Source organism: Bubalus bubalis, chromosome 23 (assembly GCF_019923935.1).
Source record: "Bubalus bubalis isolate 160015118507 breed Murrah chromosome 23, NDDB_SH_1, whole genome shotgun sequence".
NCBI classification, from domain to species: domain Eukaryota; kingdom Metazoa; phylum Chordata; class Mammalia; order Artiodactyla; family Bovidae; genus Bubalus; species Bubalus bubalis.
The window spans coordinates 39,522,747-39,547,640 of NC_059179.1; the positions used below are offsets into that span (position 1 = coordinate 39,522,747).

General features: G+C 53.7%; 1 protein-coding gene across 3 annotated transcripts in view; it reads left to right on the forward strand.

Moving 5' to 3' along the window:
- Positions 1–15,365, forward strand: part of GRK5 (G protein-coupled receptor kinase 5) — a 224,515-nt gene extending 209,150 nt beyond the window's left edge. For all 3 annotated transcript variants that reach the window (XM_006048446.4, XM_025273993.3, XM_044935210.2), the window contains 7 exons: positions 2,135–2,172; positions 4,087–4,176; positions 6,242–6,450; positions 10,755–10,892; positions 11,680–11,817; positions 12,523–12,654; positions 14,916–15,365. In XM_006048446.4, coding sequence (XP_006048508.1) covers positions 2,135–2,172; positions 4,087–4,176; positions 6,242–6,450; positions 10,755–10,892; positions 11,680–11,817; positions 12,523–12,654; positions 14,916–15,014 — 844 coding nt within the window. In that variant the 3' untranslated portion in view covers positions 15,015–15,365. The remainder of the gene's footprint in view (positions 1–2,134; positions 2,173–4,086; positions 4,177–6,241; positions 6,451–10,754; positions 10,893–11,679; positions 11,818–12,522; positions 12,655–14,915) is intronic.
- The last annotated feature ends 9,529 nt before the right edge of the window (positions 15,366–24,894 follow it).

Genomic DNA, 24,894 nt, shown 5'->3' on the forward strand with positions numbered 1-24,894 from the left:
TCCAGATTCTGTGACCAGTGGCCTTCAGACTCTTCTCGCAGGCCTCCTCCAAGAATTTTGAAAATCTCTGTGCCCTCATATGTTCTAAGTAGACACCTAAAATACTCCATCATATGTTAAAATAGTGGCTAGTATTACTGATGTTTTTAAACTGAACTCAAGTGACATCACATATCTAAAGGTATCCAGTGGAATCTAATTGCTGTAGCAAATTGACCTCCACCATCATGTAACTAGAAAAAAATGCATGAAAACTCTTTAATGGTAAGGAATTTTCTATCATTCTCTACTTCCTTCAGCCTCCAGAGACTGTTATTTTACTGTAATATACTTTTTGCATAAAAGTCCATGATCAGCATTCCACTCTGAAATATATGGATGTAGATAAGATTTTTAAAAAATTCTCACTGACAGTAAGGCTCTAAGTGTTAAAGTAATTTCTTCTGTTGAATTGCCCTGATAATTATGATGAGTAGGTCCCACTTCTAATTGGGACCCTGGAGGTTTCACCCTATGGAGCTGGGCACCATAGCAATATGCAGGAGTAGGGAGGAACTTGCTTTTCTTCTGTCAGTTGGGAGAAGAGCTATTGAGAAAGGACAGGTGGGAGGGGAGATCCTGTAAGATGCCAGGACAAGGCACTATGATGCTAAGGATCTAGAAATGCATATTCTTGAAGTCCCAGCACATGGGTGACTCTCTCATCCCCCACCCCCACTGGGCACACACACCCCAGTTTGAAGACTTTTGTCACAGGGCTATTGGCTAAGAATATCTTGGGAGCCCAAGGTTTTGAAAATAAGGAGGAATGGTCTTGATGACATGCCCTCCCCCCACCCCCCACACCTCCCAATTTATGCTTTTGTTTTGTTTTCATTCAAGTGAGAAGAGAGTCAGAAAAATTTCCCTAAGGGTTGAAAAAAGAATCCTCTACTTGATTGTTTTTCTCTTAAAAAGAAAAAGAAAAAAAGGCATCCCTCCAAGTTCTAGCCTTTCTATAATACTAGGGAGGAAGAGAACCACGGTGCCTCCCTGGCCCGACCCCTTGCTATAGCCTCTCTGTGGGTGTGGGTTCTGTGCCCACTAGCCAGCTGTCTTTCCAACCTGGTGGTCGGTGGTGGCCGATTAATTGAAATGAGGTCTCCTGCCCTTATTTGGAAGGGTTAGCACATCAAAAGCATGGAAATTAATAACAATGGCAACAAAAGTATGTTGTAATAAGTAACCACATACAGACCCCAATTATCACTTTGTGAGCTTGCATCACTGGATTGGACACATGAACCTCTCCCCATGAGGACAGCTGCCCTCAGTTTAATGAACAAAGCCAGTTGGTTGAGAACCAAATCCTCAGTCCAGATGCCATGTGTGGCATCTGCACAATGGCTTACCCGCATTACACACCCTGTCCTGTTGGTTATTCTTCAATTCACAGAGAAGAGCTTTTATTAATAAAACCAGACACTTCTGCTGCCTCTCCCCCTTACAGTGGAAAGGTTCTCTTTCTCATGAGCATGACCATGTCTTGTAAAGAGAAGAGAGACCTTGGAGACTGGAGGAGGTGGCCGCGTCTACAGCTGCGCCTGGTGGCTATGCTTCCTCCCAGGCTGCGGCTCAGCTGGAGCTGGGGAAAGTGCCAGGCTTCCCGGGGGCCCCATCCCAAAGTGGGTCTTTGTCCTGGAGGTTACCATTCTCTCCCTTACTATTCTCTGACCCAATTCTACAGCTGGGGTTTTGTCCTCAATAACTTCTCTCCCTTCATTCCCAGGCCTGGCTCTTGCCTTCAGGGCATCTGGAGACCTCGAGGTCTTCCCATCCCTGGAGGAGGTCTGTCACCTCCCAGCCCCAGGGGTCCTCGGTGCACAGACTAACCTTTGCCTAACTCCTTTTCAGTCACTCTCCAGAGTCAAGAGGATACCTATGGCAGACAGCAGCACTTGTTTTAAGTTAATACCGGAGGGAGAGAAGTGAGCCCAAGATGGTCTTGACCCAGAGAGAGACCAGACCTCCTGAGCCCAGAGTTGGGGAGGGAATACTCAGGCTTGAGTAGCTCAAGGGGGTCCACAACAGACGCTGGTGTGCCCTTGCCACCCAGAACACTCACATTCACATGCTGGTGATCTTTCCCTTTCAGAGATTTGAAACCTGAAAATATCCTGTTAGACGATTACGGTAAGTCAGGCAGCAGCCCCGGGGATCCTTTTCCTGCTCTGTAGCTGAGCGTCACATCCCAAAGGGAGCAGGAGGCTTCCAACAGAGACTCAAAGATGCTGACCCAGGGTCCAGGGGAGGGCAGAGGGCGTGGACAAAGCTCCTAATTGGCAAAGAAGGATGTGGCTTGTGATTTTTCCCCTTAAGCAAATTGTTGCAGTGGAGGGTGGGGGACAGGAAGAGAAAGAGAGAACCAGCACTGAGTGAGGAGTGGAGGGTTCCAGAGACTCTGGGCAAACATCTAACTCTCACGCAACTTCCCTCACCCCATCTTTCTAGTCTGTGAAATGGAAACAGTGGGCCTTGCCCTGCCTTCTTCAGATGGTGGAGGGTGGTGCTGAGGTTCTGACAAGATACCTTGATAAGTTGTTTTACCAACTGTGCGTGCGTGCATGCTTAGTCGCTCAGTCCTGTCGACTTTGCGACCCCACGGACTGTAGCCCACCAACCACCTCTGTCCGTGGGATTCTCCATGCAAGAATACTGGAGTGGGCTGCCATTTCCTCCTCCAAGGGATCTTCCTGACCCAGGGATTGAACTCCGGTCTCCTGCATTGCAGCTGGACTCTTTACCATCTGAGCCACCAGGGAAGCCAGCTCTATGTTAGGTGTTATTACTTATCTGTCATCATTGTTATTTTCGTGTGTGTTTGTGCACACTCACATGGATAACAAAGAGCCACCACAGGAGCCCCTCGCGACTATTTAGACTATCACACCTGGGAAAGGGTCGTCACATCTTCTGTCTAACTAAATTGCCCTATCTTTACAGAGGGAGCAGGGCCAGTTGACCCTGTGCCCATTTTACAGATGATAAGATTGAGGCTCACAGGAGCCTACTCTCCAAGGCCCCCCCAAATATCAGTGGGGAGTGGAGACCCGAAACTAGGTCTCCCTGCCAGCAAATCCCAGGCCAAGGGGAGGGAAGGGGAGGGAGAAGACCTGGAGAAGAGGTTTGAGTGTGATGCTGTCAGGCCGAGAGCTCAGGGCCCACTGCCCCTCTGTGTATGCACCCAGAGCCCCCAAGGGTTCTTGTTCCCTGCTGGTCTCAGAACCGTGCCTACGACCAATCTGTCACCCAACAGCTGGAATCTGCATGCTGTCTCCCCTCGCACCATTCCTGCCTTCGTTGGGGGCCACTGAGCCAGCAGGCTCCACTCAGCTCCAGCCTCTTGGGGGGGCTCCCTGCTTTAGGCCTTGTTGAAATCCAGGCTGGGGAGTGGCTCAGTGTTCCTTCCTGCAGGGTCAGATGAGGCCATGACCCTGCCGGGTTGGCCGCTGGAAGAGACAGTGCCAAGGTGCGCTCTTAGCACGGGGTTGTCTCTGCCTTTTGGGGGTCAGTTCTGGCCCGGGAGCCCCAGTGCCACCTCCCAGTCTCTGCTGGTCTGGGCGGCAGGTTCTCCAAAGGGAAACAAACAAACAACCCCAAAGACCAACAAGGCAGAACAGGGAGTTGCTTCCCAAGTTGCTTTGTGATTTTTCCCCTTAAGCAAATTGTTGCAAAATGTCAGGAGAATCTCACATTTTCCCATGAATCAATCCCAGAATCGAGCCAAGGCATCTTAAACTTTGTGATGTTAGCCTTACAAGAAGCCCCTTAGGGCATTTTATGAGGCTGGTCTGCCATCATCCAGCTGAATCCAGGGGTCCTATTGCATCTTTATGTTTTTCTCCCTAAAAGTAATAATTTACCCCTGACCTCTGACACCTGACTCTCGCGATGGTTCACAATCACCCTGCATGGCCCACTGGGTACCACTCTTCTTGGTACAAATGAAAGGCGAGGGCCCCATGGCAAGTCTAGGGCCCTGCCCAGGGTGGATCAGATGTCCGCAAGACCACCCAGGGACCCGCTGACTCTGCTGTCCCCCATCAGGCCACATTAGGATTTCGGACCTGGGCCTGGCCGTGAAGATCCCCGAGGGAGACCTGATCCGCGGCCGGGTGGGCACCGTTGGCTACATGGGTGAGTGTAGGCATGGCTCCTCCCTGAGCTGGGCCCTCGAAGCCACTGGCCTCTTTGTGCAACTTGCAGAAGTAGTCACGTGGGAGGCGGGAAGTTGTAGCCAGGGTCAGGGAAGTGTTGGGGCCCCAGGGTGTCTTGACTACACTGAGTTCTCCAGCCCCCACCCCCAGCCCCACCTGTGTCTCAAAGCCACACCCCTCCCTGGGCAGTTTCAGAGCTGACACACAGAGTTGCCTGGGGTGTGGGTGTAGTAGGGGTCTGGTGAATTGGCAGACAGCCTTTCAGAGTGACCTCGAGAGCGGGGAGGTCACTAGGAAGGGCCCAGAAAGGAGAGGAGCACGCTACCTACTGTGTCACAGAGCCCCGTCCCAAGGAGGGGCCAGCCGTGGCTCCTGCCCTGTGTCCCCTGAGCCTTCTCAGACACCGCTGCCCTGGAGCTACACTGGTCCCCCGGGGTCTGCCTTCCAAATAGGGATATTCCCTGGGCATCTTCCCATACACCTCAAACACATCCACCCGCTCACCCCAGGAGGCAGGGGACTCGAGAAAGCTCCAAGGGATGGGGACACTGTTGTCCTCCTCTGGGCTCATGCCAGCAGCACACGCTCAGGGTTCTGGACTCTGGTGTCAGAGGGTCCTTTTCAGATTGCATGATATTGGGGGACCCATGGGGTATGTGTCTATGTGTATGTCGGAGGTATGTATACCTATGTGAATGCTGATGGATGGGCAGATGAATAGATGATTAATAGGTAATAGATAATTGATGGATGATGGATGACCGGGTTAATAAATGGATGGATAGATGATAGATGGATGGATAGATGATGGATGGATGGGTGATGGGTGGATAGATGATAGATGGATGGATGATGGATGGATGGTATGGATGGGTGATCGATGGATAATGGATGGATAGATGATGGATGGATGGATGATGGGTGGATAGATGATGGATGGGTGATAGATGGATGATGGATGGATGGATGATGGGTGGACAGATGATGGATGGATGGTATGGATGGGTGATCGATGGATAATGGATGGATAGATGATTGATGGATGGATGGATGATGGGTGGATAAATGATGGGTGGATGATGGATGGATGGATGATGGATAGATGGATGGGTAATGGATGGATGGATGATGGATGGATGGATGGATGATGGGTGGATGGATGGATGATGGATGGATAGATGAGGGATGGATGGTATGGATGGGTGATAGATGGATAATGGATGGATAGATGATTGATGAATGGATGGATGATGGGTAGATAGATGATGGATGGGGGATGGATGGATGATGGATGGATGGATGATGGATGGATGGATGGATGATGGGTGGATGGATGATGGGTAGATGGATGATGGGTGGATGGATGGGTGAGTGATGGATGGATAAATCCATGTGTGCACTCTGTGTGCCTGCTTGGGCATCTGTGTCATCTTCTAGTGCACAGTGTCCACACCCATGTGGATACATTTGCCTTCCTGGATGTATGCGACCTGCCTATCTTCTCTTGCACTTCTCTGGTGAATCTATAATCCATTTAATCAAAGTGTTAGGGAAGTCACAGTGAGACGCTGCTGGAATTCCAGATACATTTAAAATCATCTTTACTTTGGGTGGACACACTTTCATTCATTGAGACGATGTGTGTGCAACACCTACCGTATGCCAGGCATCCTACCTGTTATCAGGCACAGCAGGAAATGAGGCGGCTCGCAGTCTAGTAGGGGAGACGTCAAGGGAACAGGATATTTCCATCCACCATGGTCAGGCTTCTGAAGCCACAGTCAGAGTCCTTTGGGAGTGCAGAGAAGAGCAACCAAGGCAGGCTCCCAGGAAGAGGAGGTATTTCTAGTAGTTGGTGGGCAGGAGTCAGCAGCGGGAAGGGATCCCAGCCCTGGAGCCCCAGGCCTCCTGCGAGCAGTACCATCACTCCTAGTTGCAGGACGTCCTGAGGCCCCATTAGCATCTCAGTCCTGGCCTCATGTGCCTGGCTCTGACCCACCACCAGCTGTCTCTCACGTCCCCTGGATCTCCTGCTCTGCCCCCAGCTCCAGAGGTCCTGAACAACCAGAGGTACGGCCTGAGCCCCGACTACTGGGGTCTGGGCTGCCTCATCTACGAGATGATTGAGGGCCAGTCGCCCTTCCGCGGCCGCAAGGAGAAGGTGAAGCGGGAGGAGGTGGACCGCCGGGTGTTGGAGACAGAGGAGGTATACTCGTACAAGTTCTCCGAGGAGGCCAAGTCCATCTGCAAAATGGTGAGCTCCCAGTGAGCCAGACATCATCCTAGGGCTGGTGTCCAGTGCCAGCTCCCCTCCCAGCCCCTAGCCGAGAACAGCAAACAGGCAGATGGGAGCAGGGGCAGGGCATGCTAGGGTGTGGGCGATGAAGCCATAGGGTCTGTGGACTGGGGTGTTTGACAGACACTTCCAGGAGGGAGCCTGGGGTGGGGCAGGGTGGCTCTGTGACAAGGGCCATGAAGCCATAGGGTCTGTGGACTGGGGTGTTTGACAGACACTTCCAGGAGGGAGCCTGGGGTGGGGCAGGGTGGCTCTGTGACAAGGGAGAGGGGCTGCAGTGAGCAAGGAGAGGCTCCCTTATGTGCAGCTCTGGGGGGAGGTCAGCATGGGGGAGAAAGGGGATGCTCCCAGCTGGCCCCCAAGATACAAAGGCATCAGGACAGCCCCTACCCTTGACCTTGGGCCTCCTGTTCTGTCCAGCTCTGGGTCCCTGGTGCTGCTCTGAGGCCAGGGGCTGCAGGCAGTGGGTGGTGATAGTTTCGGCCTTCGAACATCATTTAATCACGTTTTCCACCCACTACATGGAGTGTTGGTCACACTTGCTGAGGTCCTGAGTGACAGCATCCATAGATAGAGAATTTGACCCGGCCCCAGGCAGGGCTCACTCAGGGTGGGACCTTTAGTCAGGCTGGTGGGCAGGGGCCAGACTTGGGGGCTGGAAGCCGGATAGAGGATGGGGTGGCAGGACCTCAAAAGTGAAGCTGGAGAGAGTCCACCCTTGGACTGAGGCCCTTCTGGGTTCCAGCGGGCCTGCTTCCTTCCCTGCCTGGCTCTCTGGCTCCCGAGTCCCACTTGTGCCCCCCAGGGCCCTCTTCCCTCTGGCTTCAGTACTGCTGTGCTGGGAGCTGCCCACTAATGCCAGCCGCCCTCTAACACCAGCCATGCGGGGACAGGAAGGGCCTGAGCGCCCAACACTTGGCACCTGCAAACCCCCAGGTCCCTTCCTCTGCTCTGCAACTAGAACAGCAAGACCAGGATCTGACCCTCAGGGTCTGAAATGTGAACATCAACAACCAGGCCAGAGTCCAGAGAAAGGCAGGCCTGGGAAACTGATGAAAAGTAGCAAAGTTTCTGCTTCTAGAAAATTCGAGGCTGCACTGCTAGGGGCCCCAGAGCCATTTGGCCTAGCTCCCGCCCCCAGAAGCCTGCCCTCCTGGAGCCGGCCACCCGCTGCCTGACCACTTCCTCTCACCAGCCTCGGTCTGACGTCACAGAGGCACGGGGAGAAGGATCTGGCCTAAAGCTGCCATCTGACCCCTTCCAAAGAGGAACCGTAGGTCTGTCATTTGTGTGTGTGAGAGACCATGAGGGAGGCATGGCGTGTACACAGGCAAACACATGCCCGGACCACATGCCTGGGCCAGCCTGCAGCTGGGCGGCCTCCAAGGAAACAGGTAGTCACGGCAGCCAGAGCTGGGATAGAGGGACAAGAGGAGCAAGGCAGCAAGAGGCAGGTACATGGAAATGTGGGGTACCCTCGGGGATGGTTGAAAACAGGGGGGTCGAAAGGGGACCCAACAATACTTGGTTTATGTTGCAACTAGGTACCTATCTGCTGGGACCTAACTGGGTGAGGGATGGAAGGTCAGTGCATCATCAAGTGCCCTAGGTCAGGGTCAGGAATTCAGAGAAGCAGTTCTTGGGACACCCTAAGAGCAACAGGGGACCCGCTGAGAGGACAGAGAGGCACAGAGGGCCCCCTGCCCACAGTCATCGGCTCGGGGGCACTGCTATTCCTCTGCTGCCCCCTGGTGGCCACTACAGGGAAGGAGGCAGCTGAGCCTGGGGCTCCAGGCAAACCTGGGCTTACAGGTGCAAATATCAAAACCAAGGTCCCCTCGTCTTTCTCAGCTAGAAGAACCTCTAGAGCCCTCTGGTCTTGCTCTGCCTCCTTGCAAATGACCCTGAGGCCTTGTAAGTCTGATCTTGGACTTCCTCCATGCCCGTAACCTCAACCCATCTGGTCTGGCAGCCAGGCTCGCCCTGTCACCACCAAGGGACACCAGGCTCAGGACATAGCAGGGCCTGATCATAAGGAGACCTCGGAGGCCCAGGGAAGCTCCAGCCCCCACCTGCTGAGGAAGACTTTTCTACAAATAGCAATAAAGTTAGTCCCCAGCCCTCATTCCATCTTGGCAGCCACAAGACCCCCTCCACTGCCCCTGTGGTCCAGAAGTGCATGCATCTCATTGTCCTGTCTCCTGGGTCCGGTCCCTAAGCCCAGACCTCAGCTCCCACCTTTATTAGGCCCCTGCTGAATCCAGCACTGTTCCTTCCCCACTAGCCCTGTATCCGTCTCAGTCTCACCCATCCTTCCAGCCCATCTCTAGTCATCCTCCTCCAGGAAGCCCTCTCTGCCTGCCCCATCCACCTAAACTCACACCATCTCTCCCTCTTGCTTCTCCTGGTTTACACCTGATATAATATTTATGAACTCTTGACCTGATGCCCAGGTTGCAAACAGGCAACATATAGGTGGGTGTTTATTTTAGCTGAACAGTGTTTTAGAAAAAAAGTGAAGAGTGGGTTAATTGCCAAGATTTTTAAATGGGGCAGAAGCACATAAAAACCTGGATTTTCTGGCTTCTTTTGAAAAAAGCAGAAGCCCCGGATACCTGCCAACATTCCTGCCTGGCAGGAGCTGAGGGACAGCCTGGCATGGCCCATGCAGCCCACCCTTCACCTTTTTCCCTCACTGTGTCATCTGTCTGGCCAGCCCTGCAGCCTTTGGGCCTTGCAGCCTCTGCGATTTCTTGGAGACAAGCAAAGCCCCAGGAGAAGAGCAGGAGTGGCCCCGAGCCACCAGTCCATGGGGCCAAGCCTGCCTGGGGGTCGGTAGACCGAGTGGGGCGACGCTGTGAGCGGCTGTCACAGCTTCATCCCTTCGAGGCCGTGATCCGTTGCTCGCCCCACTGTCGCCTTTCACTCCTTAGTTTGGGGTGAGGGCAGTCCCAGCAAGTCTCCTCTCCAGACTGTGGACCCCAGGAGGCCCCCTGCCTCTCAGAATGAGCATATGCAGAGGCCACCAGGACACTGATAGAAGAAAGGGCTGGACTCCCTCCAAGGTGCGAGCTGCCCACTTAGATTTCTGTCTCAAAGCAGACACTTAGTAGATTCCAACTGTGTACATGGTGGAGTGCTCAGTGTGGCGGGGAGGAGAAATAAGCACAGGCTTCCCCTGGGACTGGGGAGGGGGCTGATGCCCTGCAGTCATGTGGGGGCCCCGCCTCATCTTCAGCTGTGGCCCGCCCCTCCCCCTCCCTTCCCCTTCCTCCTCCGCCCTCCCCATCTTTCATTCATACCTTCCTGCAGTTTGGTCTGGTGGCATGTCTGTTCCTGCAGCCCCTTCCTCTCCTAATAACCCTCCATCCTGCCTTTTGTTTGTGATGATGACCTTCCTCCACCCCCAACCATCCTTGGCTCCCCACTACCTCTGTATTAAAATCCTACCTCCAGACCTGGCCTTCAGGACCCTCCATCACTCTCCCCAGCTGGTCCCTTTCACTCTGACCCATCTCTCTCACTCCCATCCTTCCCTCAGACTCAAAGATGAGTGTTCTCCAAGCTTGCCCTGCTTACGCTGTCACAGGTCCCTCCAATGCCTTCTCCCGGCTTAGAAAGCCTGTCTCAGAAGCCCCCTCCCCAGACCACCTCCTGATCCCTCAGCTAACAGCCAGTTCTCATTTCCTTTGCCACCGTGGTGTCACATCTGCCTTGCCCTGATGGGTCCTCTTAACATGACTTTGCTGAGGCCAGACCCTCAGCATCCCGTCTCTCGGCACCTCCTGGGTGCAAGTCTGCAATGTACTTGCGAATCGCGTAAACGAATGAGAGAACCCACAGACCAGTCTTTGCCCTTGGTAGCTTACCTGGAGCAGAAGAGGGAATGCCAGTTCAGCACACACTAGTGGGTGCCAGGTATGCACCAGGCTCTGGACATGCAGTCGTGGGCAGAATTAGACAGGACTCCTGCTCTCCTGAGGGTTCCAGGCATCTGAGCACGCTGGGATCCTGGGACCACAAAGCGCACCGCGGTTCAGGGGAGCCTCCCGAATCAGGGTCGAGCGGTGTCTGATGGGAACCTGGGGTGGCCCAGGGCTGGTGGATGCGAGCGAAGGGATGTCTTGGCAGGGGATGGCTCGGGGATTCTTGTGTGGAAGGGAGGTGATCACAGGCTCTCCAAAGCCCCTCGCCCCTCAGGCCTCTGGCCAGGAGGAAAGGCCCCCCACCCGGCATGTCCTCATGGGGCTTTCCTTTTGCAGCTGCTCACCAAAGATGCAAAGCAGAGGCTGGGCTGCCAGGAGGAAGGGGCCGCGGAGGTCAAGAGACACCCCTTCTTCAGGAACATGAATTTCAAGCGCTTAGAGGCCGGGATGTTGGATCCCCCCTTTGTTCCAGATGTGAGTAGCTCCCCAGCCTGGACTGAGCCTGTGCACTGGTTTATGACCTTCGACTTTGCTAAATGTCTGTGAGGGGCCCTGGACCAGGGGCTGAGACCCGTGGGCAGGGGGTGGCTCCCATCTGCCAGTAGCAGAGCATCACCTGGTCTGAGGAGGTCTCTCTGCACCCACCCTAGCTTCATCACCTCTATGAAGTTTTCATTTCCAGATTCCCGGGCTCCTAGAGCCCCTGGGAGCCCTCCCCCACCGATCTTGAACTCCCAGAGGGCAGGGCCCGGGTTTGTCTCTGTGAGTCCCTGAACTGCAGCCCCAGAGCATGTTTGGTGGACAAGAGAGATGAAAGAGATCACCAGGGTTACAGCACCAGGTCCATAGCAGCACTGACAACAGCCTCCTGTCCTAGTGCCTCGATTGTCCCCATTTTGCAGGCGAGGAAACTAAGGCCTTCAGGGGTTATGTGACTTTCCCAAAGTACCTAAGCACCACAGCTGGGACCCCAGCCCAGGGCTGTGTGTGGCAGACGAGCCTGCATGGTGACCTACCACTTCTGACTGGCCTCTGATGTGGGAAGGGCCAGAGTGGTCCTCCTGGGGACATGCCCCATCACAGCCTGTGTGGGTCAGTGATGGCAGGAAGGCGCCTTGAGTTCTCATCACCCCAACTGGGGGCCCCTTGGTCCCACTGAGCCAGGGCAGCCCAGGTTCCCAGGGCTGGGGGGAGGCCCTGAGAGACCACCCCTGCGCCCCGCCCCCCACCCCGCTCCCCATTCAAATCCCTCCCTCCCCAGCCCCGGGCCGTGTACTGCAAGGACGTCTTGGACATCGAGCAGTTCTCCACGGTGAAGGGTGTCAACCTGGACCACACGGACGACGACTTCTACTCCAAGTTCTCCACGGGCTCTGTGCCCATCCCGTGGCAAAGCGAGGTGAGCACGGTGGGGTCCTCGGCTTCACCCCAAAGCGGGGGCGGGGCTGCTCCGAGGACAGAAAGGGACGGCGAGGCAGGGGGGTCGTTATGGTGGGCGGACTGGGGCGGTGGCCTGGGGCGGGTTCAGGAGCTGGCGGGGCGGGGAGAAGAGGCCTATCTGGATGACTCCGGAGAAGCGTGGCTGGGAAACGGGCAGCAGCTGGAGGCCCGAGGTGGGTGATGGAGTCGGGGTGGTTACCTGAGGACTGAAGATGCACCAGCAGGCAAAACTGCATCCCTCCTTTGGGGATCTTAGTGGAGGGTGAGCCAGCAAAGTGCTCCCATTACCGCACTGCACACGGGGATGGAGCCCAGTCCGAGCTGGTTCATGTGAGATAGACATGATGGGGAGGTCAGCCTGCAGCCCTGGAGTGGGACGGTGCAGAGCCCTGGGGTGAAGGAGGAGCTGAGGGTGGCTGGAAGATGAGCGCCTCCATCCCAACCTCCGTGGCCGGCTTCTGTCTTCTGAGTGAGGACGGCTTACCAGGTCTGGGAGAGGCATGGGCAGGCGGGGAGCTGCTGGGGTCTCACCCCGGGCGAGTGGAGGGCCTGGCAGGACCAGGCTTGGGACAGTGTCACCCACGGCCGGGCTGCTGGGCTGCCTGTCCCCCCCGGATGACCTGGACAGCCCCTCACCCCGCCTGTGTTTTGACCGCTTCTCCAGATGATAGAAACAGAGTGCTTTAAGGAGCTGAACGTGTTCGGACCCCACGGTACCCTCTCACCGGACCTGAACCGAAGCCACCCTCCGGAACCGCCAAAGAAAGGGCTGCTCCAGAGGCTCTTCAAGCGTCAGGTGAGACCCTCGCCTCCCACCCCAACCTGGATGCCCTGGTCTCAGCTCCGGGAACCCCAGGCCTGACCCTTCCATAGGACTGAGACCAACTTGCTGGCTGGGGAGACGGGGGGTTGCAGCTGCAGCCTGGAAGGACAGGCAACCTGTGCAAAGTGCCTTGAAACCCACTGGTTAATGAGGTCCCTAGAGCGGAGGGGCAAACCCAAAGTGCACCCTTTGTCAGGGTTCCTCAGCCTCAGCGCTGTCCATGCGTTGGGTTTATTCTTTGTTGTGGGGGCTGTCCTGTGCCTTTAGGGGTTTAGCAGCAGCCCTGGCCTCCAGCCAGTAGATGGCAGTAGCATCCACTCCCGTGTGTCGGTCAAATATGTCCCCAGGGCCTGGGGACAAAAAACGTCCCTGGTTGAGAGTCGTTGTAAAGACGACGCCAGTTATGCACGCAAAGATTTGACAAAGAACAGGTGTACCTGGTGTTGCAGAGGCGATCCCCACAGAACCTCGGGGCTCCTGAAGAGGGGCCCTGTAGTTTGATGCTGGGCCTTCCAGCCGGCAGCCAGAGGAGACTTTGTCCCTCAGGAAAAGGTATTCTCTCAGAGCCTGGTGTTGGATCAAGGGTTGGTGGGGCTAAATGGGAGAAATGTCCCAGGCAGGACCAGGCAGGCCTTGGAGAGAAACCCCTACCCTCATCCCTGCCACCAAGAAGGGGTTAATCACTATAGCGCCCCCTCCTGGCCTGGCCCTTTAAGAAGGCGTGGTCCCATCCCCAGGCCTGCGAAGCCCCTGGTTCCTTACTCTCCTCTCTCCCAGCCCACAGGAGCAGCCCCTCTCCCCAGGGGGATGAAGAGGTGAAGGCAGGTGCAGCTCTGTCCCCAGACCCTTGGCATCCCACCTCCCTCCCCCTTAAACAACAGGGACGAGGTGGCCGTGGCGCTCCACCGTGGGCCAGGCCCTGCGCTGAGTGCTTTTTGAAGGCGTCTCTTATTTAATCTTCATAAAACCCCAGGCCTCCGTTCAGCTATTCATTCCACCAGTATGTATTGAGAACCTACTCATGCCAGACTGTTACCTGAGGACTTAGGATGCAGCAGCAGGCAAAACCGCATCCCTCCCTTGGGGACCTTAGCGGAGGGTGAGCCCCGGAAGTGCTCCTATCACCCCATTTCACAGATGAGGAAACTGAGGCTGAGAGGGGTTAGGGAACTTGCTCAAGGTCACACAGCCCGTGAGCCCACGCAGAGGATCTGGAATAACAGGGTGGGGAGCATGGATCTGGCAGAATCCAGAGAGAAAATGCAGACTGAGGGCCCAAGTTTGCAGTTTTATCTAGAAATTTCATGAGAGTTTCACCCCCTATTCCACAAACATACGCACCTCCGCCTACTATAAAAATATAATTTTCAAATGCCTCCATCAAGTAAAATTGAAATTCCAGACAGAAATGACCTCCATCTCTGACAGGACAGCCCCAGATTCTGGGACAGGTGTTTGCTATGGAAGCTCACAGTCCGGGTTCAAATCCAGCCCTGACCCCTTCCCGGTTGGGTGGCAGCTCAATGACCCTCTCCCAGCCTCTGTTTGCCCACTGGAAAATGCAGGATGGAGATGCTTGCTGCCCGGGGTGGAAAGAGGACTTAGTGGGGTGGAGAACAGTGGCTTCAGCACGTGCCCAACAACACCACCAACAGGGGGAGCAGACGCCCGGAACTTTCCTCTCCTGGGATGGGATGCTGAGAGACTGCCGGGGGTGCTAAGGGTGAGCAGCTCATGGTTCCAGAGCTGGGCACCCAAGAGAGCCCTTTGTATACACAGCCTTGTTTCCTTTTTCCAGCAGCCCTGGGCACAAGTGGCTCCTACCCCACCTTACAAAGGCTAGGCAGCCAACGGAGTCAGACGCTTGCTCAAGGTCACTCAGCTAAGAAGTGGCACATTTAGGGTTTGAACTGGCAGCCTAACTCCAGGCCAGCAGGTCTAACCATGTAGATATTAATATAGAGGGACCGCCTCCTTCCTGGCTTGGGCTTCTGTGAATTCCATAGCTTCTCCCGGGCACCAGGAGAAGCCCTCCGCCCACAGGGTGGTCTGTGGACCTAGGCCTGTGGGGGGAAAACAGAAGACAGCAGAAAGCAAGAGGGAGGGCTGGTCACCTGAGCCTCTTCCGGCTCAGATTCCGAGGCCCCTGTGAGGCGAGGGCCCCAGGGCCTGACTCTGCAATGACTGACTTGCTCTTTCTCCCTCTGTCCTCTCTGCTCACCGCCCTCTCCCAGCATCAAAACAATTCCAAGAGTTCACCCAATTCCAAGACCAGTTTTAACCACCACATCAATTCAAACCACGTGAGTTCAAACTCCACCGGAAGCAGCTAGTTGCAGCTCTGGCCTGAAGTCCACGGTGGGACCAGCCTGGACCCTTCTTCTTAGAAGCAGAATTGCAACCGGAGGAGCTCCCACCCTGGCGGACGGGCGGGGAAGCCCTCCAGGAGCCGGGGAAGGAGGCGGCCCCCCCCTGAGATGGGGAGCCTCCCAGTTCCTCAAAGAGATTTCCACTCAGGTCTGTGTTTGGAGGCGGCCCTCGAGCCGAGATGGATTGGACGTGTCTCTGGCGAACATTGCAATAGAAATCCAGTCGGATACAACTTGCACGTATTTTAATAGCATCCTAATAACTAGAACTGAATTTTGTCTTTATTATTTTTAAAGAAAAGTTTTGTAAATTTCTCTATTGTCTCAGTTTACATTTTGTATATTTGTATTTAAAAGAAAGTCAGACTTTGAGGGTGTATATTTTCTGTGCAGCCACTGTTAAACCATGTGTTTTAAGACATTTTAGAGGGGGGTTGGTGGGAGGGGGGGATTTACAACAGCAATGAAAAATGTGACTCAAGACTTCCAGAGCCTCAAATGAGAAAATGTTTTTATTAAATGTAGAAAATGATCCACACTTCACCTTTAAAGGATTGGTTGTATCCATCTCTATAAGCTTTTCCTCATTTGGCATCTTCGTTCTGTTGGCTTGTAACCATCTGAATTAAATGCCCAAAGGCACACTGGGACATCACCCCCAGCCAGAATACCTTCCATTGGGTGCGTGGAGTCACCTGATCTCTGCCCCATCAAAACATGCACTTTCCCTTTGGGGGCACGTGATGCCACCGTTGCTTCAGGCTCGGCCTCCTCTTCCTTCTGAAAGGTGGCCAGTACTTGGAGCTGAGAGTCTTCAGCACAATGGTGTCTAGGCCTCTTTCTTTCTGAGCAGGTTCTGACTGCTGGAGCCAGTATGTTTTCAAGGGTCTTGCATTTGGGGATTACTTTATTCTATTTTAAAGAGACACATAGCAAGGATAAGTAGTCATGGAACCCCAAGAGTCCCAAGCCCTTCCAGCCCATGGAAGCATCAGGGGGCAGAGGTCTTGAGTTTGTAGAGGAGAGAGTGGTTTGCCCAGGGCCTCCAGGTATATCCCTTGAGTATATACGGATCAGAGGGTCTTGAGAGCTTCGAGGGGCCCAGGTGACATGGATGGATGGATGGATGTGGTTGGTTCTCCAAGCAAATGGGAGAGGCTGGGCCACCAAAGGAGCTCAGGACTCACCATCCCTTCTGGGCGAGGGAGGGCAGAGGCACGTATTAACTGGGCATCTCAAGTCTCCAGGCACAAGCAGCCCCAGGGGACTTGGTGGCTTTGCCAGCCCAGGAACTCTAGAGGGCCCTTTGAGCATGGCCGTCCAGCCCCAGGTTGCCTCCGGCCTTCCCCGGGTGCCTTCACAAGATGACAAGGAGCAAATCTGCCTTTGCCTCCCCTCCCGGATGGGGTGAAAGGTCAACATCCCATGCTCCCCTGCCTGCCCAGTTGGCCTCGGTCAGACCTGGTCTCAGCCACCAGGCAGCTACCCGGGTTTCTCCCGGTGTGGGCCCTGTACTTCCTGCAGTGACATCTCCCATCAAAATACAGATTCCGGGCTCCACCCCAAACCCACAGAACGGGGTTCTCTGGGAGTCGGTCCAGGAACCCGCTTCTTCAGAAAGCTTGCCAGGTCACTTTGCTGCACCCCGGAGTGTGAGAGCCACTGCCTCAGGCCACCCGTGGGGCTTCCGATTCTCCCAAACTTACTTCTGTAGGTGACCAGGCAGCTTTGGAGCCTGAGGTTTCAGGAAGAGAGAGAAGCCAGTGTGTCAGCCTTGTGTGTAGTTCCCATGCTCTTCCCCAACCCTTGCCACTGGGTCTGGGCGCTAGACAGGCGCCTGACCTTTGCAACTGACCATTTTGAGGCCATTTTACAAGCAAAGAGGAGCCAGGAAACCGTTGGGCTTCCCTCAGATCCTTTTAATACAGTATTATTTTCTTCAAGACCAGCTCATGTCTCCAAGGCTGCTTCCCTTCACTTTCCTGGGCTGAGTACAAGATGAATACAAACAGCCATACTGAATTTTTGCTGAGGAAGTGGAGCTCTTTGACCAGTATTTTAAGATCCTCAAGCTCTGACTGACCTTCCTTTCTTAATGAAAAGAGGGACAGTCATCCTGCTGGGATAGTCACCAGCCCACGCCACCACCCTCCTGTCCGGAAGTTTCATTCATTTTGCTGTATTCACAGCGACCCAAGCTTTTCCAAATCGACTGGTGTGCAGAAGTCAGTCTCTTTGCACCTCAAAGCCAACGCACTGTCGGTTTGCATTAAGCATCCTCAAGGAGCAAGAAAGGAAACATGAATCAGTGTGTTTCTACGTTGTGAGAGCAGAGATGCTAAAAGCACAGAGCTTTGCGTGGCTCTTAGAATCACAGGCGTCTTCCTTCACAGTCACTACCTGCCCCCGAGTGCCCAGAGGACACAGAGTCAGACTCGCTGGCCTTTGCAATCCTGCTCTTCCTTTAGGCGCATTGCTCTGTACAGAGAAGGGGTATCTTCATTTAGAATAGTGCCTGAAAGTCAGCCCCCTCCCCTCGGGGTCCCCACAGGTCCTGCCCCTGGATGCCCCGACCCTGCACCAACCCCCCCCACAAGCTTCTACTCTGGCTTGTTTTCTATAGCTGCATTTTTTTAAAGATTTTTTTTTAATTAAGAAGAAAACTTCCTACCACCCACCTGTCCAGGATGAGGCATATTTGGACAGTGAGTGGATTTAAATCTTTTTACTGCACTGGAGCTCTTCATGGAAGAGCCTTTCTTCCTCCAAGTCGTGATGTTCTTCTCACCGGACCTTCGCTGACTTTGTGCCTTGGACGTGAGACGCAGGGTCTTGCAAAAGCGGTCTCTGCTTCCACTTTTCAGGAGACAAGCCGCTGTACCCGGTGGGATGGGGGCGGTCTCTCTGCCATGATCACCATGACCCAGGAGTGTTTCTCGAGCCCCTGGAGGGGCGGTTCTCCCATAATATCACTCTTAAGATCACAAAGACCCAACCCCACCTTCCTGGAGGATGGCACAACATCCACAACAACTCATTCTCTGATCTTTCTAGGCCGGATCATCACTTTGAAAACCACGAGGCTTCTTGCAAGGGCAGCTGGCTGGCACAGTAGCCAAGTGTTGCTCTGTCTTGAGCAGCCCCAGGAGGGCTTCTGTCCTGAAAGGCACTCCTCTCAGCAAAAGGGAGCCTCCGACTCGGAGGCCATGCTCCCCGGAAGCTCGCAGTGGGGTCTGGTGTGTGCACGCTTCTCAGGCAGCCCATGGGGGCAAATGGCAGTGAGTTCTGAGATCACATGTGGGGATGCAGCCTTGGCATCAAAGGCACAAGTGAGATGTGGCTGCCTGCCCTTGAACCTAGCGAGCCCGGATGATGTTGAGGGCCTGCCCTCTGAGAGGCAGGGGGTGTCCGTGCTATTCCAAGGTGCCCAGCTCACCATGGAGGCTCCTCATCCTTTCACACCCTGTCCTCCCCCCGTCCCTCAAAGTTTTCCCACCACCTTTCTCACGCAAACTGCTGACCCAGACCTCAATAAAGAGGGAGCCCCGCAGCCCCCTGAACTTGGCACCCTAGGCCTCAGCAAGGGGAACAGCGGCCTTGCCGACCGTCAGCAGTTCCCAGAGATGAAGAAGGAACGCCAGTCGGGGTGACACTGGGCTCGCCTCTCGGTTTGCTGTGTGTTTGTGTACCTGGGGGCGACCCCTCTGGTCGTCTCCTGTTCTCTAGCTCCACACTCTGAAGTAGGACCTCCTAACATTTTAGCCTTTGTACAGAAAGCATGTGAAATCTTTGTGCATCTCCAAGCGCAGGGCTGTGAGTCACGAATGGCAGAGAGCTCACGTCTTTCTGATCACAACAGACCGAAACGGTGACACCTTGTCCCCCGAGACCCCTTCTGTACCTACAACCAACCAGCCCAGCTTTTCCAGCTCCAGCAGGTGTGGGTGCTCATCAGGTCTAACTTTAAAGGCTTGTGCTGTGGACAGTGGCTAAAACTTTTGAAACGCTAGCTCTCCTTCGGAGGAAAAGACACACCCCAAAAGAAGAATCTAGACGTCTTGCTCCAGTGCATCACTAAGTCATTTTTGTAATAGATCAGAAGCAAGTGTTCTCAATTAGAAGAGCTTCGTGGCTGTTGGTAGTACGAAAATAATAATCCTTCTAGTATTCCAAGGTTTCTTTTTTTTTTTCAGGGAAATTTTAACATTGATGAATAAAAATAGTTCCGTTTTGGAGGTCGTTCCTGAAGAGACCGGCTTTTGTTCTCCTGCTGCTCTGAATCTTTGTATGTTTCCTCGAATATGTCACAGTGCTGCTGTATCTAGATCGAACCACTGTTGTTTTGATTTTTTTTAAGAGAAATAAATTCCTTAATGAAAATATGGCTGCATTCTTTCCTTCTGAGCTGTTCTGTTCCTTCTGCCAAAGCCAGCTGCCCCCAAGATGCCAGGACCTGCCGCTTCGGTCTCTGAGTTAAACTTTCATCAGGTGGACGGTTCAGCCCCACCCAAGGCTGGCCCTGTACTGACCATCCGACCTGACCACAGCTCGCCCCACTCCGGGGGGCAGGGCCTAAGGAGCCCTTTCTAGGCTGTTTGACTTCTGATCCCAAACCCAACAGATGGCTCCAGAGTGCTCCTGCCACATGATGCCGGGCAGGATGGGGTGAGCGGGCCCAAGTCAGTGCCTGCACCCCAACGTCAGATGGGGCACCTCCCCCGGCAGGTTTTATTAATACCCGACAAAGGCCATAACTCCGAGATGGGCTCTGCAGACAGGACCTCTTCTGGCCTTTCAGCCTTCACAGAGCTGCATGTCAGAACTGGTCACCAACACAGCAGGATGGCCTTTGTGCCTCTGAACCCAGAGTCCCAGTCTAGGCCCCGAGAGCCATCAGTCTCCCTCTCCACCTGCTTGGCCCAGTAGGACAATGAGCAGGACTTTGGGTGCTAAGTGGGCTTCCCTGGAAGCTCAGCTAGTAAAGAACCCACCTGCAATGCAGGAGACCCCAGTTTGATTCCTGGGTCAGGAAGATATGCTGGAGAAGGGATAGGATACCCACCCCAGTATTCTTGGGCTTCCCTAGTGACTCAGCTGGTAAAGAATCCACCTGCAATGTGGGAAATCTGGGTTCGATCCCTGGGTTGGGAAGATCCCCTGGAGAAGGGAACAGCTACCCACTCCAGTATTCTGGCCTGGAGAATTCCATGGACTGTATAGTCCATGGGACCGCAGAATCGAACATGACCAAGTGACCTTCACTTTGGGTGCTAACAACACTTTACTGACCGTCAGTAGGACCTGAGTGGCCACTTATTACTGAGCCTCAGTGGCTTCATGTGTAAAACGGAATAGCACCTGCCAGGAGTGGAGGGTGGAGTGGGGGACTCCTGAAAGATTCAGGAGGACCCTGTGATGCTCAGAACAGAGGCCTCTGTCCTGGAGGACACAGCCACCCTGGCTGTCTTTGGTCCTAGAACAGGGTGGGGGTCCTAGACCCACACACATCAGCCCCTCACAGCCCCAAGGGGAGCTGGTTTCAGCCCCAGCACCTGGTGAGGGAGGCCCTGAGCTGGGAGTCAACGCTTGAGCCTCCTGCTTCACAGGGACGGTAGGAATCAGAGTCATGTTGTCCTCCGGCTCCTGGAGCAGGGTCTGGTGAGCAATAGGGATGGGGAGGGGTGGGGAACCTGGTGGGCTGAGGCGACCTCACCTGGAGAGAAAGTAGAGGAGGAAGAGCGCTGAGCCTCTGAACAGGGGTCCATCACAGCAGTGGGGAGCCCCTGCCTTACCTGCCAGGGGCTATTCTCTCAGTGGCTCCGACATTTTCTCTGGGACCTTCTCCCGCCGTCCCATAAACCCTCCTGTCTGAGCTTGCCCCGCAGGCAGACAGAGGGCTCGAGGGGGAAACTCCAGCCTCAGGCCCCGGCTGCCCCTACCACCCACACCCTCTGCCCAGTGACTTGAGCGCTTCCCAGGTAGACAGGGCAAGCCGGGGGCAGACGGTATCTTTCAGTCCCCTCCCTCACTCCAGACAGCCATGGATTTGCTAAGTGTCCTCGTGACTTTTGCCAAAATGTCCTCCAACTAGTTCATTTCCAGACTCTGAGTGGACACCCCCAGGCACTAAGGAGCTTCAGGCTGCTATCCTCTGGAACAGGGTCTGTGGGGTCACAGGACCGACTTGACACCCCTGGAGACCGTGAAGAGGAAGGAAAGAGAAGCCCTCGGGGACGGGCACTTAGGCAGCAGCAGGCCAGGCCCCCTGGCACCACTTTGCCCAGCTGTCCCTCAAGCCAAACACTGCCCGGATGGGGTCTGCTGTGGGTAGGGGCAGAGAGACCACAACGAGGAGGCCCGTTCGTTTGGCTGGAGGGTGAGTGCTCGCCCTACTCAGTCAAAACTCAGATAACGCCTCTGTCCTCTTCAGCTTCATTCCAGGGGCCATCAGCCCCCTATTCCATAGATAAAAACCAGGGGGTGTGGAGACTCAGGCCAGTGCATCTCACCTGAGGGAGCACAGCCTTACCTGAGCTCTTTGTAAACCACAGACTCTGATTTACCAGGTCTGGGTCAGGGTCTGCCTGCCTAACAAGCTCCCAGGAGAAGCTTCGGTCCACGGGCGACCGTTGAGAAGAGAACTTCAAAGTGGAGCGTCAGGCCAAGGTCTGTAGTCAAGCCAGGGCCTACGTTCCCACCGCTGTCCCCTCAGGCCCCGCACTTGGAGGTATCGATGTCTTAGGGAGACTCGAGTATGTTTGCCCTGCCCTGAGTGGGGCTCACACTAGTGCTTCTCAAGGTCTGGTCCCTGGGAGCTCGGGCAAACTCTCACCGGCCCCCACCCAGGCCCGCTGAGTCAGAAACTCTGGGCAAGACCTGGTAACAGGCCATCCAAGTGATTTAGGACACACTTAGGTTTGAAGGCCACTGATTTACAAAGTGCTTTCATCTCCCTGAAATCTCACTGAAGCCCAGGGTCTCCCTGTGGACAGCTTGTTAAGCTGAGACATCCTGGGTGAGGTTTGCACGTATAAAAATGGAGATGGTGCATGTGGCTGACTGCCTTGGTTCTCCAAAAATGGGAGCAAGGTGCACTGGGTTATCGTCTTGCCTTATATTTTAAAAAATGAAAGGATAAGCCAAAAACTTAAAGAAAATAATTACCTAAAAGGAGAGGTATGGGGGGTGGGGTGGGGAAACAGGTAATAAAAGCCAGGCCTCTCTGAAAGTGCCTGTCTTGTAGACTTGACTTAGAAAGCCAGGGCTCAAATACAAAACAAGTCTGGAGTTAGTGAGGGGAGATTTTTGTCCAAAAGGGTTCTTGTAAAGGAAGAAAGAAGGGGTCATTGCAACAGAGGGATGGACGATATCTCAGAAGAGAGGCTGCTTTGACTCTGAGGCCTACAAGGGCTCAGGTGTTGGGTATAAAGGAGGTTTTCATTTAGGAGGGGAGTAAACAAGCCTCTTCTCACTCCACTTCCCACCCTCATTCTTTCTAGAAGAGGATGCTTCACCAAAAGTCCAGCGTATTCTCCAAGGGGCTGTGTGCTGGCTCGGGCTGAGGGTGGGTCAGAGTTCAGGATCTGGAGGAAGGAAAGAAACAACCAAAGCTGAACTGACAAGCATTTTGCTCTGATGGGCCAGTAAGGACCAACATTTCAGCTATGGTTTAGGAGGCAAAGACGGGAACTTGGAGGGTCTGTGTCTGGCCTTGTCCTTTACAAACAGTAGGGGCATTCATGGGTCATATGTAAGTCATATGGAAAAGAAGTTTCTTTGCAGTGAGATATTTTGGGGTTTTTTGTTTGTTTTCAGAATGCAAAAGGGTGAGGGGGTGTTCCTTTAAAGTCACTGTTTTTCAAGAGCACAGGGCTCAGGTAAAATTCAACACTGTCACCGGTAAATGCCTTTAGATGATTGTAAAAGAAAACTTTTTTTAAAAGCATTCACTAACAGAATGGACGTGTAACAACAGACTGGTTCCAAATCAGGAAAGGAGTATGTCAAGGCTGTATATTGTCACCCTGCTTATTTAATTTCTAAGCAGAGTACATCATGTGAAATACCAGGGTGAATGAAGTACAAGCTGGAATCAAGATTGCTGGGAGAAATATCAATGGCCTCAGATATGGAGATGACACCACCCTAATGGCAGAAAGTGAAGAACTAAAGAGCCTCTTGATGAAAATAGGAGAATGAAAAAGTTGGCTTAAAACTCAACATTCATAAAGCTAAGATCATGGCATCTGGTCCCATCATTTCATGGCAAATAGGTGGAGAAACAATGGAAACAGTGACAGACTTTATTTTGGGGGGCTCCCAAATCTCTGCAGATGGTGATTGCAGCCATGAAATTAAAAAACCCTTGTTCCTTGGAAGAAAAGCTATGGCGAACCTAGACAGCATATTAAAAAGCAGACACATTACTTTGCCAACAAATGTCCATCTAGTCAAGGCTATGGTTTTTCCAGGAGTCACATATGGATGTGAGAGTTGGACTACAAAGAAAGCTGAGTGGCGAAGAATTGATGCTTTTAAACCATGGTGCTGGAGAAGACTCTTGAGAGTCCCTTGGACTGCAAGGAGATCCAACCAGTCCATCCTAAAGGAAATCAGTTCTGAATATTCATTGGAAGGACTGATGCTGAAACTCCAATACTTTGGCCACCTGATGGGAAGAACTGACTCATTTGAAAAAGACCCTGCTGCTGGGAAAGATTGAAGGTGGGAGGAGAAGGGGACGACAGAGGATGAGATGGTTGGATGGCATCACCAACTCAATGGACACGAGTTTGAGTAAACTCCGGGAGTTGGTGATGGACAGGGAGGCCTGGCGTGGTGCAGTCCATGGGGTCGCAGAGTCAGACACGACTGAGCGACTGAACTGAAAGATCAAAAGACAAACCTACCTGAGTATGCAGTTGGTGGGACAATCACACAGAACATTCCCAGGTGACTTTGAAATTGAGCAGGGCCCTGTGGGGCCCTCCCAGCTCTAAAATCCCCTCTGTGTCCCCTGTTTGTAGATAAAAGACGCCTAGACCTACCCCTAGTTCCAAAGAGCAGCCTCAGGCAGTTAAGAGGACAGAATCACAGGAGTTTAGTTCTCCTGAAGGGATGAAGATAACAATGTAAAATATATTTGAGTTGTTTTCCAAAAACTAAGGCCCCCAGGTGGAGAATGGTGTCTACACCCGGCCACGAGCACGTAGACCCCACACTGGCTGGAACCAGAAGGATGAGATTCAGGGACGTCACCTGGTTACCTCACCACCAACCAATCAGAAGAAAGTCCCACTCCCTACAGCCATCACCCCAAGGTTTGCTTTTAAAAAGTCTTTCCCCAAAAGCCGCCAGGGAATTGGGGTTTCCTGAGCATGAGCTGCCTATTCTCTTTGGCCCTGAAATAAATCATTCTCTGTACTAAACTCCAATGTTTTGGTTGTTTGGCCTCTCAGTCCTGAGCAGGAATGAAAATTTTCTAGCTACATTTTCCAACCAGCATATACACAGTCAGGAGTGTCTTCCCCCCACCCCCACCGACCCCACCACATAAGCAAATGCTTAGCTCCTCTCTCTCCCCAAATTTCAAGTTAGTTGCTTGTCCTGCAGCCTCAGTTCTCTGACGGGTTTAAGAAAAGTTGCTGTTTGCAGTTAACCCAGCTCCTCTCCTTTCACAGGTGTGAATTATTCTGTGTCTTGCTCTCCGCAGCTCTGCAGTGAGGCTGGAAAACACTCTGAAGGCTCTAGTGTGTCAAATCCAGACAGTGGGTCATACTCCCTCGCAGGAATGCAGGCTGGGTTTCTTTCCCAGCCTTTGCAGTCAGGAGCGGTTCCAACAGTG